This window comes from Plecotus auritus (assembly GCF_963455305.1).
Source record: "Plecotus auritus genome assembly, chromosome: 7".
Lineage (NCBI taxonomy): Eukaryota > Metazoa > Chordata > Mammalia > Chiroptera > Vespertilionidae > Plecotus > Plecotus auritus.
The window spans coordinates 135,047,017-135,061,191 of NC_137774.1; the positions used below are offsets into that span (position 1 = coordinate 135,047,017).

General features: G+C 44.5%; 1 protein-coding gene across 6 annotated transcripts in view; it reads right to left on the reverse strand.

Moving 5' to 3' along the window:
• PDE8B (phosphodiesterase 8B) overlaps positions 1 to 14,175 on the reverse strand; it is a 220,763-nt gene that overhangs the window by 180,542 nt on the left and 26,046 nt on the right. For 4 of the 6 annotated variants that reach the window (XR_013961211.1, XM_080680279.1, XM_080680277.1 and 1 more), the window contains exon 1: positions 1,483 to 1,898. The exons of 1 other annotated variant lie outside the window; for it this stretch is intronic. Coding sequence is in view for 4 of the 5 variants with exons in the window: in XM_080680279.1 (XP_080536405.1) it covers positions 1,483 to 1,824 (342 nt within the window). In the remaining variant the exon portion in view is untranslated. Of the gene's footprint in view, positions 1 to 1,482; positions 1,961 to 14,175 lie in introns of those variants that run through there. One more of the 6 variants, XM_080680281.1, reaches the window with a different exon arrangement.

Below are 14,175 nucleotides of genomic sequence, written 5' to 3' on the forward strand. Positions count from 1 at the left end.
CTTGACAAAAGAAAAACATGTTCTGCACATGCCTCTATAACAAATGCTCCATTGGTAGATTGTACTGTCATGCATCCAGGTCTCTAGTCTTTGGAAATTCTATCATCACATGGTTAACATCCAAAAGCTAGAAGAGAAAGCTGATTAACTGGCAGATAGCAGGGCTCAATAAATGGTGTTTTATTATAATGATTATATTATCCTACTACATATATAATTATTACCGATAAAAGCCTACAACCATAAATAACCATCATGTTAAGCTTCATGTTACAAAATCAGATGCTGCTAAAATAAGTGCACTAAAGAGGATTTTGGTCTTCCAGACTGAAGCCAGCACAAGCCGTCCCTCCATTGGGAGCTGACTTTATTCAAAGAAGACCAGAAGGCTCCTCACACTAGACCAATTGTGGAACAACTTTTTCAAGTATTAAATATACAATTGTGTATAATCAATGGAACGGTTGCTGGTAACCCACTGGCCATGTACAAGCTGTGGATGTCACACAGCTTCTATCTAACATTACAAGTCATGGAGATGTATTTTTTTTCCCTCTGCACAACAGGATGTGCCATTGTCATTCTGTTTGCTTCATGGGTAAAAGGCCCAGTGGCCAGATTTACACAATGAAAACCCTCTTGGATTTAATAGTATTTTGAGAACATACAGCAGGGCAGTATTAAAGTAATCATTTTTCCTTCTGCCATTCAGAAATATCTGGTGACTGCTTTAATCACTTAAATCATTTTCTCCACTTCCTCACAATTCCACCCTCCTGAAAGATGAGCTGTGTGTGCAGAATCTTCATCTTCAGACAGTTGCCCTGCACTGCAAACCCACTCCCCTCACTCGGCTCCGCTGACCCTCCAAACTCAAGGCAGGTTCTCTCAATTAGGTACCGTCTGCAGCCAACCCAAACTAGGGACAAACAACAGGTTCCACTCTGGTTCTCTTCCTCCATCTTCCACAAACGCACACCCTCATTCATTCACAAATGCCCAGCCTAGCTCCTAAAACTCCATGCAGCTGGGCTGGTTTTCCCAGGTAAAAACTGGAATACGAGGCACTACGGTATCCTTGCCCCAGGTCTGCACCAGTCACCAATCGTCCTGGTGCTCTGATTTCATTCAATCAGACTCGCCACTGAATGCTCTCAATGACACCCACCCCTGCACTCAAATTAACCCAGACACAGCCTTCCTCCCTCAATGGAAACCCGGCCAGCCCGCCGGCTCCCCAATGCGCTCCCCTTTCCACCCGTTCCCCCAGAACCAGCTCCCAGGACCCCTTCAGGGGTCTTTTCTGCTCAGATTTCCTGGCCCTCATCACCCCCACGAATGAAAAGTAAACTCCTCCTTAGTGACAACCTCCCCAACCCCACCGCGTCACGGCCACTCAACTCCGCTGGAGCCCCCTACCCGTGCAAACCGGACAGACGGGGCGGATGGCCCCCACCAGCTGTGCCCGCGCTTGGCGTTTACCTGGAGGTTGGAGTAGTTGGTCTGGGTCTCGGCCTCCGCGCTGCTGCAGCAGTGGCGCCTCCGGCCCCTGCAGGTGGTCGCCGCTGGGGCTGCAGAGCCCGAGCTGCTGCTGCTGCTGCCCAGCTCGGCGCGAGCCCTGCGGACCCGGGCGGCGCTGGGAGGCCCGGACTCGCGGCTCCGGGGGATGGCGTCGGCGGCGTCGGTCTGCACAGAGAGGCCGGGCAAGGGAGGTTCGGGGCCCTGCGACACGCTGGTAGTATGGTGGGGCGAGTTGGACTCGTCCGAGTCCCGACAGTAGATCACGCCGCTCTGCGAAACGTGGATGCTGGGGGCGCAGCCCATCCCTTGGCCGGGCTCCCCCGCGCGCCCGTCCGCGCCCCCGGCGCCCGGATCCGGCGCACCCGCCGCCACCTGCAGTGAGGGGGCGGGCGCCTCGGCGGCAGTGGCAGCGCCCGGACTGCGCGCCCCCTGGCCTGTCTGGCCGCCGCTCCGTCGGGCTCACTGCGGCGTCCCCAGCCGAGCCTCCGGGGGCCGCACGCGTCACCCCAACTTTCCCTTCTGGGCCATCTTCCTCCCTGAGCGGAGGAGCGCGCACACACAGCACCCAGCGCGCACCGGCAGCCGCCACCCTCCTTGCCGCGGCGCCCCAAACACGCTCCCCGCGCCTCCGCCTTCCCCCTCCTCCCTCCACTCGGCCCGCGCCGCCGCCCAGCTCCACCTCGCCGGGCTCCTGCGCCTGTGACCCCCGGGCCAGAGCGCCCGCCCGCTCGCCTGTCTGCCTCTTTCCCCACTTTCAGACCGCGCCCGTCCTCCTCCCTCCTCAGGTGCCCCCGCTCCGCAGCCACTGCCGCTCCGGCCCCACTGCGCCCCGCGGCCCCGCCCGCCGCTCCCGGCTCTCCCGGGTTGGGCGAGCGTGCCCGACACTCGGCTGGGTCCGCCGGGCTCCAGTGCGCGGCCGCCGGCACCACGCTTCGGCGCCCTCCCCTCCACTGTCCAAAGGCACCATCCTGGTGCCGCCCTCCAGTGCCCCAGCCTCTCTTCCCCTCGCAACACACAGCAGCCGGGGCCTGAGGGCGGTGTAGGGGGGAGCACCGCAATAAGCCTTTCACGAAGACATTTTAACACATCCCTGAGCAAAACATCAGGACGCCATCCAGAAATAGTAGGGACCCTATAGCCCAAGCCCACCCATCTGATTTGGTCGCCTCCCTGTACACGCAGAAAGCTAAGGCGAGACCTCATGCTTCCACAGTCCCCCAACCCTTCCACTCTGGAGGCTAAGTTGGATGGCGACTCAGACTTCTTAAGTCCATTCCACGTCTACTCATGACCTGGAGGTTCATGCTGAGGGGTGAGGGTCTACAGAGGAAGGAACACTTAAAACACACAAATTCTCCTACGATCCAAGAGAAAAAAAAAAAAAAAACAAAACAGAAACTCCGTGTGGTTCTTGGTTTTGTCCTCCAGAGTTTTCAACTCTTTCTTGGGTGTCGCTAAATTTTCATCCTGGCTTCTACCCCATCCAGTCTCCAGTTGTCAAGGGCTCTTCCTCACACTCTGGACAGGGCAGTCAAATGCTGCGCCTTCCATCACTCCCCTGAGGGAGGATACACAGGCTCAAGGAGAATAAGAACATCTTTAGAAGCAAGGCTGCTTTTCATTCTCCCCGCTGATGTGAACTTTGAGGTAGAACTGCGAGGCACCACTGCCACGTATTCACGGGATCTTTTAGTGATTCCTGCCTGCTGCACAGGGGAGACCTGCGATGATCTAAGAAAGGACTCAAGGCAGAGTTGCTTATAAGAGCAAGGGCAAGAACAGAGTTACAATGTAAAGCACAAAGTATCCAATTGAAATCATTTATTTGATTCTTCCTTTTCTTTCTCTACCCCTAACACCGACCTTTGAAGTGATTGGATGAAGGCTTCAAATGACAGCTTCTAACCTTCATTGAGAAGCAAGGTGTCACTCTAAATCCCAAATTAGGTATTAGAATTCTAATCTAATTCTTCTTTGCTTCTCTTCTCAGTTTAACATTCTGACTTTCCATCTTTTGAATCAACATCTGGAAAGAAAGAAAGAAAGGAGGAGGGAAGCAGAGAGGGGATGAGGGAGGCTGAGAGTGAGGAAAGATTGAGCAGAGGGAGAGATAGAGCTAGGATAGGACAGTCTCAATGAAAGCCTCAGGCTTGTCTACAGGGAAGACTCTGAAGCTGGGATGGTGCTTCAGCATTGTCCTAGGTGGAGCCAGGAGGAGGGGCCTTTATTGGATCAGGAGTTACTGGCCATCTGATTTTCTCCACCAGAAAACTGGTTGTAATTTCTGTTTTATCATAGTCTTCTTGCCTTCTCTTCTCTGGGTAGTTTCATTATAGTAACCACATTCCTAGAGAAAATTCTGAAAGTAGACATATGGCATGGAATGTCGCATGGCTGTAGATGTCAAAAAATGGTCATCTCAGCAACCTCAGGCAAGGTGGCTCTCTTCAGCTGAGGCAATCCCTTTATGGGACTGACAGCTGAGCTGAGGCTTTCTGCTGGCAATACTACTCCAGCTGGAGGAGAAAGTCCTTCTTTCCTGGTACTACAGCTTCCACCAAGGTTCCCTTCTAGGCTGCCTGGATCCATGCTCCCTTGTCCTATCCATGCCTATAAGAACCCCACATTGAATGGTCAAGACTGAGAGACAAGGACAATCATTCATTTGAAATAGGACTAAGCCTGATGGCTGCTATCTGCTCTACTTCCAAGGGACCATTCAGAATCTAAACAAACATCATCAGAGTTAAATTATAAAATCACTAGTCTCCATACCAATCCCTGATGTAATGCTAAGTCACAAACTAATCATTCTTAAACTGTATCTAGGATTCAGATTATATATACACACTAGAGGCCCGGTGCATGAAAATTCATGCACTGGAGTGGGGGTCCCTCAGCCCAGCCTGCCCCCTCTCACAATCTGGGAGCCCTCAGGGCAAGAGGTGACCCAGTAATCAGGGGAAAGCGATGCCCCCATCACACCTCTGCTGCTGCCACAGCCGGCAGCGCAAGCCTCGGCTGGCCCTGGTTACCTGAGCCTCGAACTGTCCTGGGCGGCTGGCCAGTTGCCATCCAAGGCTTGTCTGTGCCTCAGGCCAGCCCTGGGCGGCTGGGCAGCTGCCATCCGAGGCTTGTCTGCGCCTCAGGCCGGCCCTGGGCGGCAGGCCCGGCCTTGCCATGCGCCTGCCGCTCCAGTGGGGCTGAGGGCACCACCATCTTTGAGGGCGTGACAGTCAATTAGCATATTCCCTCCTGATTGGCTGTGGCACCACCATCTTTGAGGGCGAGGAAGTCTATTAGCATATTCCCTCATTATTGGCTGTGGGCGCTGCCATCTTTGAGGGCAGGGCAGTCAATTAGCATATTCCCTCCTTATTGGCTGTGGGTGCCTCCATCTTTGTGACAGTGTGAGGGTCAATTAGCATATTCCCTCTTTATTAGATAGGATTTTAGTCATTATCCCTCAGGGAGCTACAAATGGCAGCCATTTTTTTTGAAATTTACAGTTATGCTAAATTTCATGCCCTAGGAATGCGATTACTATAAAGAAACTATAGAAAAAAGAAGGCGAGAAGTCTATGATAAAACAGAAATTACAACCAGTTTTCTGGTGGAGAAAATGAAGGGCTCAATCCTGAAGGGACAAGTCATACAGAAACAAATTTAGGTTAAACTTTCTACATTAAAAAAGAAAAAAAGCCCAGCTGGTGTCACTCAAAGGTTGAGCATTGGCCCAGGAACCAAGAGGTTACTGGTTTGATTCCCAGTCAGGACACATGCCCAGGTTGCAGGCTCAATCTCCAATGTTTCTATCTCTCTAATCCTCTCCCTTCCTCTCTCTCCAAAAATCAATTCAAAAATATTTTTTAAAAGAAAAAAAAAAGATTAAGCCTTGACAGAGTAGAAAACCTCAAGGTTGTTAGTGAATAGGACTGAGCTACTTAAGTATGTTTAATTGGACATTTTATACCCAGACCAGTGCCTTTTGCTGAATATGATTCTTCTGTGGGACTAGAAGACGGAATGAGGGAAATGCACTAGGCATACATATTTCCTCCCTGTCCCTGAGGAGCCAATACTTTCAATGTCTTCCTCAGACACAATTCCACTGCCAATTCTGGCTTACTGAAAGGAGAGAAAAAAATAGTGCAGCCCTCTACTCTGCACCAAGTGTTTGCAGTGGGAATGTGTAACCTGCCCCCATTGCTGGCACAGACCTGGTCACTGAAACATGTAGAAATGTGCAAATGGAGGAGAGATGGTTTTGCTGAAATCATTCTCTCGTTTAGCTCTGAAGCCTGAGTGCTTGCTTGTGTAAGTGATTGCTGGACCAATTCCCATGTCACAGTTTCAATGTATTCCAGGATAACAGCCGTCTACGAGCTTAGGCACTGCAGATAAAATTTGGGTTCAGGTTACAGAACAAAGCCAGAAAAACAAACATTATAAAAAAATTGAATTAAGTGAAAAAGACTTGCAGTCAATGTCCAAGAAATAAATCAAAAGAAAGCCAACTACATCAGAAATTTCTTTAAAAACTAAACCTCCGCTATGTCCAGGGTCAGCTGAATAGCTTGTATGTTTTATACTAATATTAAATAAGACTTTCTTTCAGAATTATGGCCCCGAGGCACTGCAAGACTCTGAAAAACTAAGATTCCTCCCCATTCTAAGATGGTATGACTCTTCCAGAATTCCTAAAGGAGCAGAAAATGTGACTAATATGTTCTGAATGATTCATAACCATAAAGGTTAAAACAATAGCAGTTTTCTGGTTAATCTTTAGATAACCAAATATTTAATCAACCAATCAACCTTCCAGAGCTTCTGGATTAAAACTACTTTCCTAGTGGTGGACCTTATTGGAAATCTAACCACCTGGTAAGTGGAATGATATAGTTTATTAGGTAGCCGGGTACAGTGGAATGTTGTGAGGGTTCATTGAACTCAGAGTGAGAAGGATGAATCTGAACCATGGTGCTGCCTTTTAGAGCTGTAGAAGCTCAGGCAAGTCACTGGTAGAATTAAAGGAGGAAGAAAGAAGGCAGGAGGTGGAAGACCCTGAAACTTCTTCTATATGTAGTGGAAGTCACTGTAGGTTCTACCACCTTAAGAAAACTCCCCATGCCCGGCCAGCGTGGCTCAGTGGTTTAGCATCGACCGACCTATGAACCAGGTCACAGTTCCATTCCCCGTCAGGGCCCATGCTCGGGTTGTGGGCTCAATCCCCAGTTGTGGGCATGCAGGAGGCAACTAATCAATGATTCTCTGTCATCACTGATGTTTCTATCTCTCTCTCTCCCCTTCCTCTCTGAAATCAATATATATATATATTAAAAAAAGAAAACTCCACATGTGAAAAATCTAGATTTAGAAAACAAATTCACCGTCTTACAAAATAAATTTGTGTTTGTCCAATGATTAAACATTGGCTTTAAAAAAAAGTAGTAGACTGCACAGCTGCATAAATACTCTTGTTTATGAATAAGCACTTTGAGGTTTTCGGTAGTCTAAATCAGGGTACAAATTATTAATTCACACCAATTTGACTTAAGATATACACTATGTAAAGCAAAGTATATTCATTTCTGAATTAGTATGACATTTCCTAAATGCCTGATGGGTAATAAGAAAAAGGTTCAGGCCCTCTTCAGCCCGCATGTGCACTTTGCTAGGCATACCTTCCACTCCAAAAGATTTCATTACACTACAGGATGCCAAAATCATCCATTCATTCATTTGTTCAGCAAATACTGAGTGGTAACTGTGTATCAGATACTAACTAGGCACTGGGGAATAAGACATAAACAGTCTCTTATATCGATGGAATTGAGAATATTATGGAGGGTTGGAAGAACAAACGATAAACTTCTTAGGTAGTGGTGAAGGTTATCTAGGGATCTAAAATAGGATGATGTAATAGAAAGAAACTTGGATAGGGTTATGGACATTTTCTCAGGAGATGAAAGCTAAGATTCTCAGAAAACTTTATCAAAGGAATATCATTCTTTCTCTCCCTCTATCCACCCATCCACACAATTAGAACATTGTTTGAGTACCTACCACTATGCCAGGCACTGTGAGGACACAGAAAAGTAAGATCCTCAGTACTGGCTCTCCGGCAATTCCATCAGGGACACAGATATACTCAATGGGAATGTGTTAACACTTACTATGAAAATGTAATCCAAGCCCAGAAAGAAAGATCACTGTGGGTATAAGTGGAAGTGATGCAGAAGATGTCACGGAGGAGATGGGGTGTGGCACTTGGGAAAAAGGGCAGTGTTTGAATAAGTGGAAAAGAGGATAATCCAGAGAGAATAATGGGAGCGAAGACCTAGAGTTGGGAACATACATGGAATGGTCGAAGGACACTGAAATAGAGTATTCAAAAGGTGTGTGGTATGGGGAAAGAGAATTAGCATTATTTTGGCTGACAAGGTAGGCTATGACAAAGGACCCAACCAAATGCCAGACTAAGGAGTTTGGTGAAATTCTAGTCATTGGGAATCACTGAAGATTTTCAATAAGACTGTGCTTTACAAGTGCTATTTTACTGAGATAAGTCTAGTTTCATATTCAAGAAGGACTGGTGAAAGGAGTCAGGAATGAGGATCAGTAAAGAGCTATAATAATCCCGGAATTGGATAATAAGGATTGTTATGGACTGAATTGTGTCCCGCTCATAAATTCATATGTTGAAGCCCCAATTCCCAATGTGAATGTATTTGAAAACAGGGGAAATTTATGTTAAATGAGGTCATAAGGGTGAGCTCTTAATCCAATAGGACTGGTATTCTTACCAAGAGGAGGAGACACCAGAGCTCTCTCCCTCTCTCTCTCCAGGCGGTCTCAAGAGAAAAGGCCACATGACCAACACTGCAAGTGGGGCCTATGTCAGCTTCCAGAGCCCCACAGTGAGAAGAGCATGGCCCTCTTTCCCAGTGTGGCTAAGGAAACAGTCTATTTGCCAAGCCTTCCTTGGGTTTCTCTACAGTATAGTCTACACAGGAGTATGAGTTTCTCGCTTCAAGTCCAAATTGCTAAATTCTGTCTTTTGGTACTTCTAGTTCAAGAACAGTTTCTGAGCCTCGAAATTTTACTTCTTAACTAGTTAAAGGTGCCTACAGGCTGCAGTTAAGCCCAAGGGCCCTGCATTAGCACCTTCTGTGGTTTTGATGTCTTAATCCTCTGCCTCTGGCTACTGGAGCTGTGAAAGGAAGTGTTCTAGAAGGTTTCTGGCAGAAAGCTTCTTCCTTCTCCGAGTTTGACATTCACTCAGCAGCATGACACTCCCCGTATTACACTATGAAACATCTCCGAGGCAACAGTAGCTGGGGGCATGACTAATTGCTTCTTCATCCGTCATATGATGTGGCATATCACAAATCACTATCATCTGGCAATGTATAAGAATTGTAAACTTGTGGATTTCAGGGATGTCCCTCTAACCCAGGAACTTCTAAGGACAAGTTTCCAAAAATCTTGCCTGCCCTGGCCAGTGTCACTCAGTTGATTAGTGTCATCCTGTGCATGAAAGGTCTCAGGTTCTATTCCCAGTCAGGGCACATACCCAGGTTGTAGGTTCGAACCTCAGTTGGGATACGTATGGGAGGCAGCCAATCGATGTTTCTCTCTAACATCTCTCTCTCCTCCCCCCCCCATACCCCCCCCTCTCTCCCTTCCTCTCTCTGGAATCAATGAAACAAACATATCCTCAGGTGAGATAAAAATAAAAAACAACAGTCTTGCCCTTTCTGAGACATGTAAACAATGTTCAAATGCACACCAGCAGAACTATATAGATGTACAATAGAGTACTTGGCTTTTTTTCTTTTTCTTAATTTATAGTATTCAAGCCTAGAAATGCAAACATCAACTAACTTTTAGGAACAATAAATAAAGTTCCAGAAAGCAGTGTCCTGAAGATTGGGAGGAGGAAAACTATGTGAATTCAAGTCAGTGTAAGTACATAAAGCAAATAACATTATTTTCAGGATACTGGCTGAAAAACAATAATAAGGGCTACCATTTAGGAGGTGGCTTTATGTGTTTTATCCCTGTATAAAATCTCTGTGTGTATTATATATGTCTGTATGTTTCTCTTCTTTTACCCTTTGAATATAAAATCTTTCTCTCTGTTTACTGTTAACCTGAATTTCCCACCAAGCACAGCTAAGGAATTACTTGCTTTCTGCTGACCACAAAGTCATCACTTGTCCTATATAATAAAAGCCTAATATGCTAAGTGTCCGGTCCTCAGGTTGGCTATTCAACCAATCAAAGCATAACATGCTAATTATATGCTAAGCCACTCAACCGCTTGCTGTGACATGCACTGACCACAGGGTGGGGAGGGGGCATAAACTCCATCAGGTAGGTTAGCTTGCTGCTGGGGTCTGGCCAATCAGGACTGAGCAAGATGGGCGGGACATACCCTAGAGCCCTCCCTCGGTCCCTCTCTGGCTAGCCAACCTCCCGCATCCCTCCCTGGCCTGATTGTGCACCAGTGGGGTCCCTCGGCCTGGCCTGTGCCCTCCCACAATCCGGGACCCCTCAGGGGATGCCAGAGAGCTAGTTTCAGCTGATCCTGCAGGCCAGGCCAAGGGACCCCACTGGTGCATGAATTTGTGCACTGGGCCTCTAGTAGGTTATAAAAATCCCACACAGTCCTTAAAAACCTACATATGGCTAAGGCATTCCTCACTGAGATCTAAAAGTTAAGATTTAGATTCTTCTTAATGGGGGAGTTTTTTAAATCACCAACATAAACATCAGCTTTAAAAGAAAAAAAAAAAAACAACTCCCTTCCTCAAAAAATTGAAGATGGACTATCATCTGACCCAGTGATCCCACTTCTGAGAATATATCCTAAAAATCCCAAACACCAATCAGAAAGAATATATGCACCCTTATGTTCATAGCATCATTATTTACAATAACCAAGATCTGGAAACAGCCCAAGTGCTATCAGTAGATGAGTGGATAAAAAGGATGTGGTACATTTTACACAATAGGATACTACACAGCTATAAAAAAGAAGGAACTCTTACCCTTTGCCACAGCATTGATGGACCTGGAGATTATTATGCTAAGTGAAGTAAGCCAGAGAAAGACACATACCACATGATCTCACTTATATGTGGAATCTAATGAACAAAATAAATTGATGAACAAAACAGGACCAGATGCATGGTTACATGGTACAGACTGACAGATCTCAGAGGGAAGGGATGTGGGGAAGACTGGAAAAGATTAACCAAAGAACTTATATGCATACTAGAGGCTGATGCACGAAGATTCGTGCAAGAATGGGCCTTCCTTCCCCTGGCTGCTGGCATCATCTTCGCTCTGGCCAGAGCCGCCTTTTTGCTCCAGCCCAGAGCCACCTTTCCGCCTTCCCATGCTACCCAGAGGCCCGGAGCGCCTGGGGCAGTGCAGAACACCTGCTTCGTCGCCATGGCAAGCATCCTGCCCTGCCCCTAGCTGCTAGGCGCCTGCATATGCAAATTAACGTGCCATCTTTGTTGGGTTAATTTGCATACTCATTCCTGATTGGCTGGTGGGCGTCATGAAGTTACGGTCAATTTGCATCTTACTCTTTTATTAGTGTAGATATGCATAACCCACAGATACAGACAATAAATGTGGTGAAGGCCTGGGTTGGGGGTTATGGGGGCTAGGTGGAGGGGGGCAAAGGGAAGGGAAATGAGGACATCTGTAATAATATCAACAATAAAAAAAAATCCAAAAGAAAAAATAACCCTAGAGTTTAGAAATGAAAATGGCATGTTAGGATAAAAGTAGTGTGAGAATTGTCTCCTGTTGTTAAATTAGGGAATCAAGCCAGGATTTAAGGTTTTCCTTCTCTTAACACTTTTGTGAATGATGGAGCCCAGCCACAATGTCTGTACAGTAGGTCCTTGGGTTATGTCGGAGATCCGTTCCTATGGCGCGACGTAACGCAATTTTCGCCGTAAGTCAGAACCCACCTACATAGGCTCCTACGTCACTCACATGGAGCACACACACAGCAGTAATGAAGTGAAACAGTAAAAAAAATTAAAAGAAAGATAACAATTCCTGACCTTTACTTGTGGTAAATAAATAATAAAAAACATAAAGCACATATGTACATACGTCAAAATGACGGAACTGTTTTGTGGGGTTTTTTTATAAATAAATGGGAGATGGCGATATAACCACGAAACGACGTACGTCATGTCCCACGTAACCCTAGGACTGCCTGTACATTTATAAGGCATTTTAAGCACTAAATTTCAGAAAGTTCTGTAAGAAACTCATAGTTCACTATAATCCAGATAGCATAAATTTCCACATTAATTGTACTTTTAATATATTGTTTGTCCTGCATACACAAGTGAATATAAAACATATATACTAATGGGTTAGATATGCCATATCTACAAGAAGGAAGTCTTCTATGGCCACTCTTAGAACTCCGGCTATGAGGGGCTTAGAAATTGCCCCTGGGAAATGTCTGGGAGTCATTTTGGAGCTATATACTGTATCAAAAAGTCACAGGAGCCCCATTTGGAGTGGGCGTGTGGGAAATGAGATTAGGCATAGAAACCACCATGGAAACAGATAATTCTGCAATAATAAACATAAACAATGTAATGAAGTTCTTCCAAGTTACTTTGCAATATCCATACTAGTTCATTTTTTTTTAAATTATGGAAGAAGAATGATGAAAAAGAACACAAAACATCTCAGAGTACATCTTCAAATAGATGTGGTGAAGGCCTGGGTTGGAGGTGGTGGGAACTGGGTGGAGGGGAACTAAAGGGAGAAAAAAGGGGACATCTGTAATAGTGTCAACAATATTACATTAGTGTTAACAATAAGATGGCAACATTTTGTGTAGGACCATAAATAAATATTTGTTGCATGGACTTATTTCTGGCTATGATGATGAAATAGGGACCAATTTTACATTCCTGCCATTAATAGCTAAAAAAAACACACAGATAAAATATGGAACAAGTATTTTCAGACATCACACAATAGGCACTCAGGACTGTCATCCCTCAAGAAGGGAAACATGTGGTATACAGTATTACCTCAGCTTCCACCCTAGAGGCACAGTCCACATCCTGGAGCAGGGAAGGAATCCAGGCAGAATCTAGGGGTATGGCTGACTGGAGGTAACAGAAATCAAAGTTTGGACAGGCTTATGTGGCTGGTAATTATGCGCAGAGTTTCAGAAAGAGGAAGTTATATAAACAAGGAACATTGGGGGCACTTGAAAGTTTGCTAAATACCAAAATATAAAAGATTAAGGTGAAATTCCACAGACCAGGAAGAAAGTGACTGGAAAGCTGTAAGCTGAACAATTCACAGAGCTCAGACAAACTGGGAGCCATCCAAGTTCTCACCAGCCAGAGCAGAGGGTCCTTACTGACCACTCAGGGCACTCAGTAGAGAACCCAGTGGGTCATACCTTCATAATAAGGTTAAAGAATGCCTATAAAAAGAAAGGTCATACCTTTAAAAGCTTAAAAAAGAAAATCTTAAAAGGATCCAGAGAAAAAGGACATAATAAATACAGAGGAACAAAGAAAAGAATGACAAACTTCTCATTAGAAACCATGAAATCTAGAAGAAAATTGAGAGATACCGTTAAAGTGCTGAAAGAAGAAACTTTCAGCCTATATGGAGGAAAAATATCATTCCAAAAATGAAGGTAAATAAAAGGTTTTTCAGACAAACAAAAATTGAGATAATTCATCATCAGCAGTCATACAAGAAATGTTTTAACAGTTCTTCAAATAGAAGGAAAATCACATTAGTTAGAAACATGAATATACATGAATGATTAAAAAGCATTAAGAGCGTAAATATGAGAATAAATACAAAACACTTTTTCTTTTTATTGCTTTTAAAACATAATTAATACTATAGTGAAAATAATCACAATGTATTATGGTGTATATAAAATATGTAGAATAAAATGAATGATGAAAATAGCACAAAGAATAGGAGGAAGTACATGAAAATATATTGTAAGATTCTTACATTATACACTACATATAATATTATTTGAAAGTACACTGTGATAAATAAAAAACTATGTGTTATAAATGTAAGAGCAGCTACTAAGAAAAGAAACAAAGAAATAACTAATATGAGATGGAATTATTAAAATTAATTAACACAAAAATGCAGAAGAGGGAAAAATCAAGAGCAGATAGAAAAAATAGAAAACAAATATTAATGTGAAAGCTTTATATTCTACCATTTAGGTATTTCTATTAAATTAATATAATTACTAATTACATTAAAAGTAAATGATCTAAGCACTCTAATTAAATTAAGTATATATTGGCTTAATCTATTTTAAATATGAAGACCCAGGTTATAAGGATGCTCAATGAACTTAGGGAGAACCTCAAAAGCATAAAAAAGAACAAGTCAGGAATAAAAGATACACTAACTGAAATAAAGGATAATTTGCAGGGAATCAACAGTAGAGTAGATGAAGCTGAGAATCAAACCAGCGATTTAAAATATAAGGAAGCAAAAAAGACCCAATCAGAACTGCAAAACAAAAAAAGAATCCAAAAAAATGAAGACAGTGTAAGGAGCCACTGGGACAACTTCAAGCATACCAACATTCTCATCATAGGG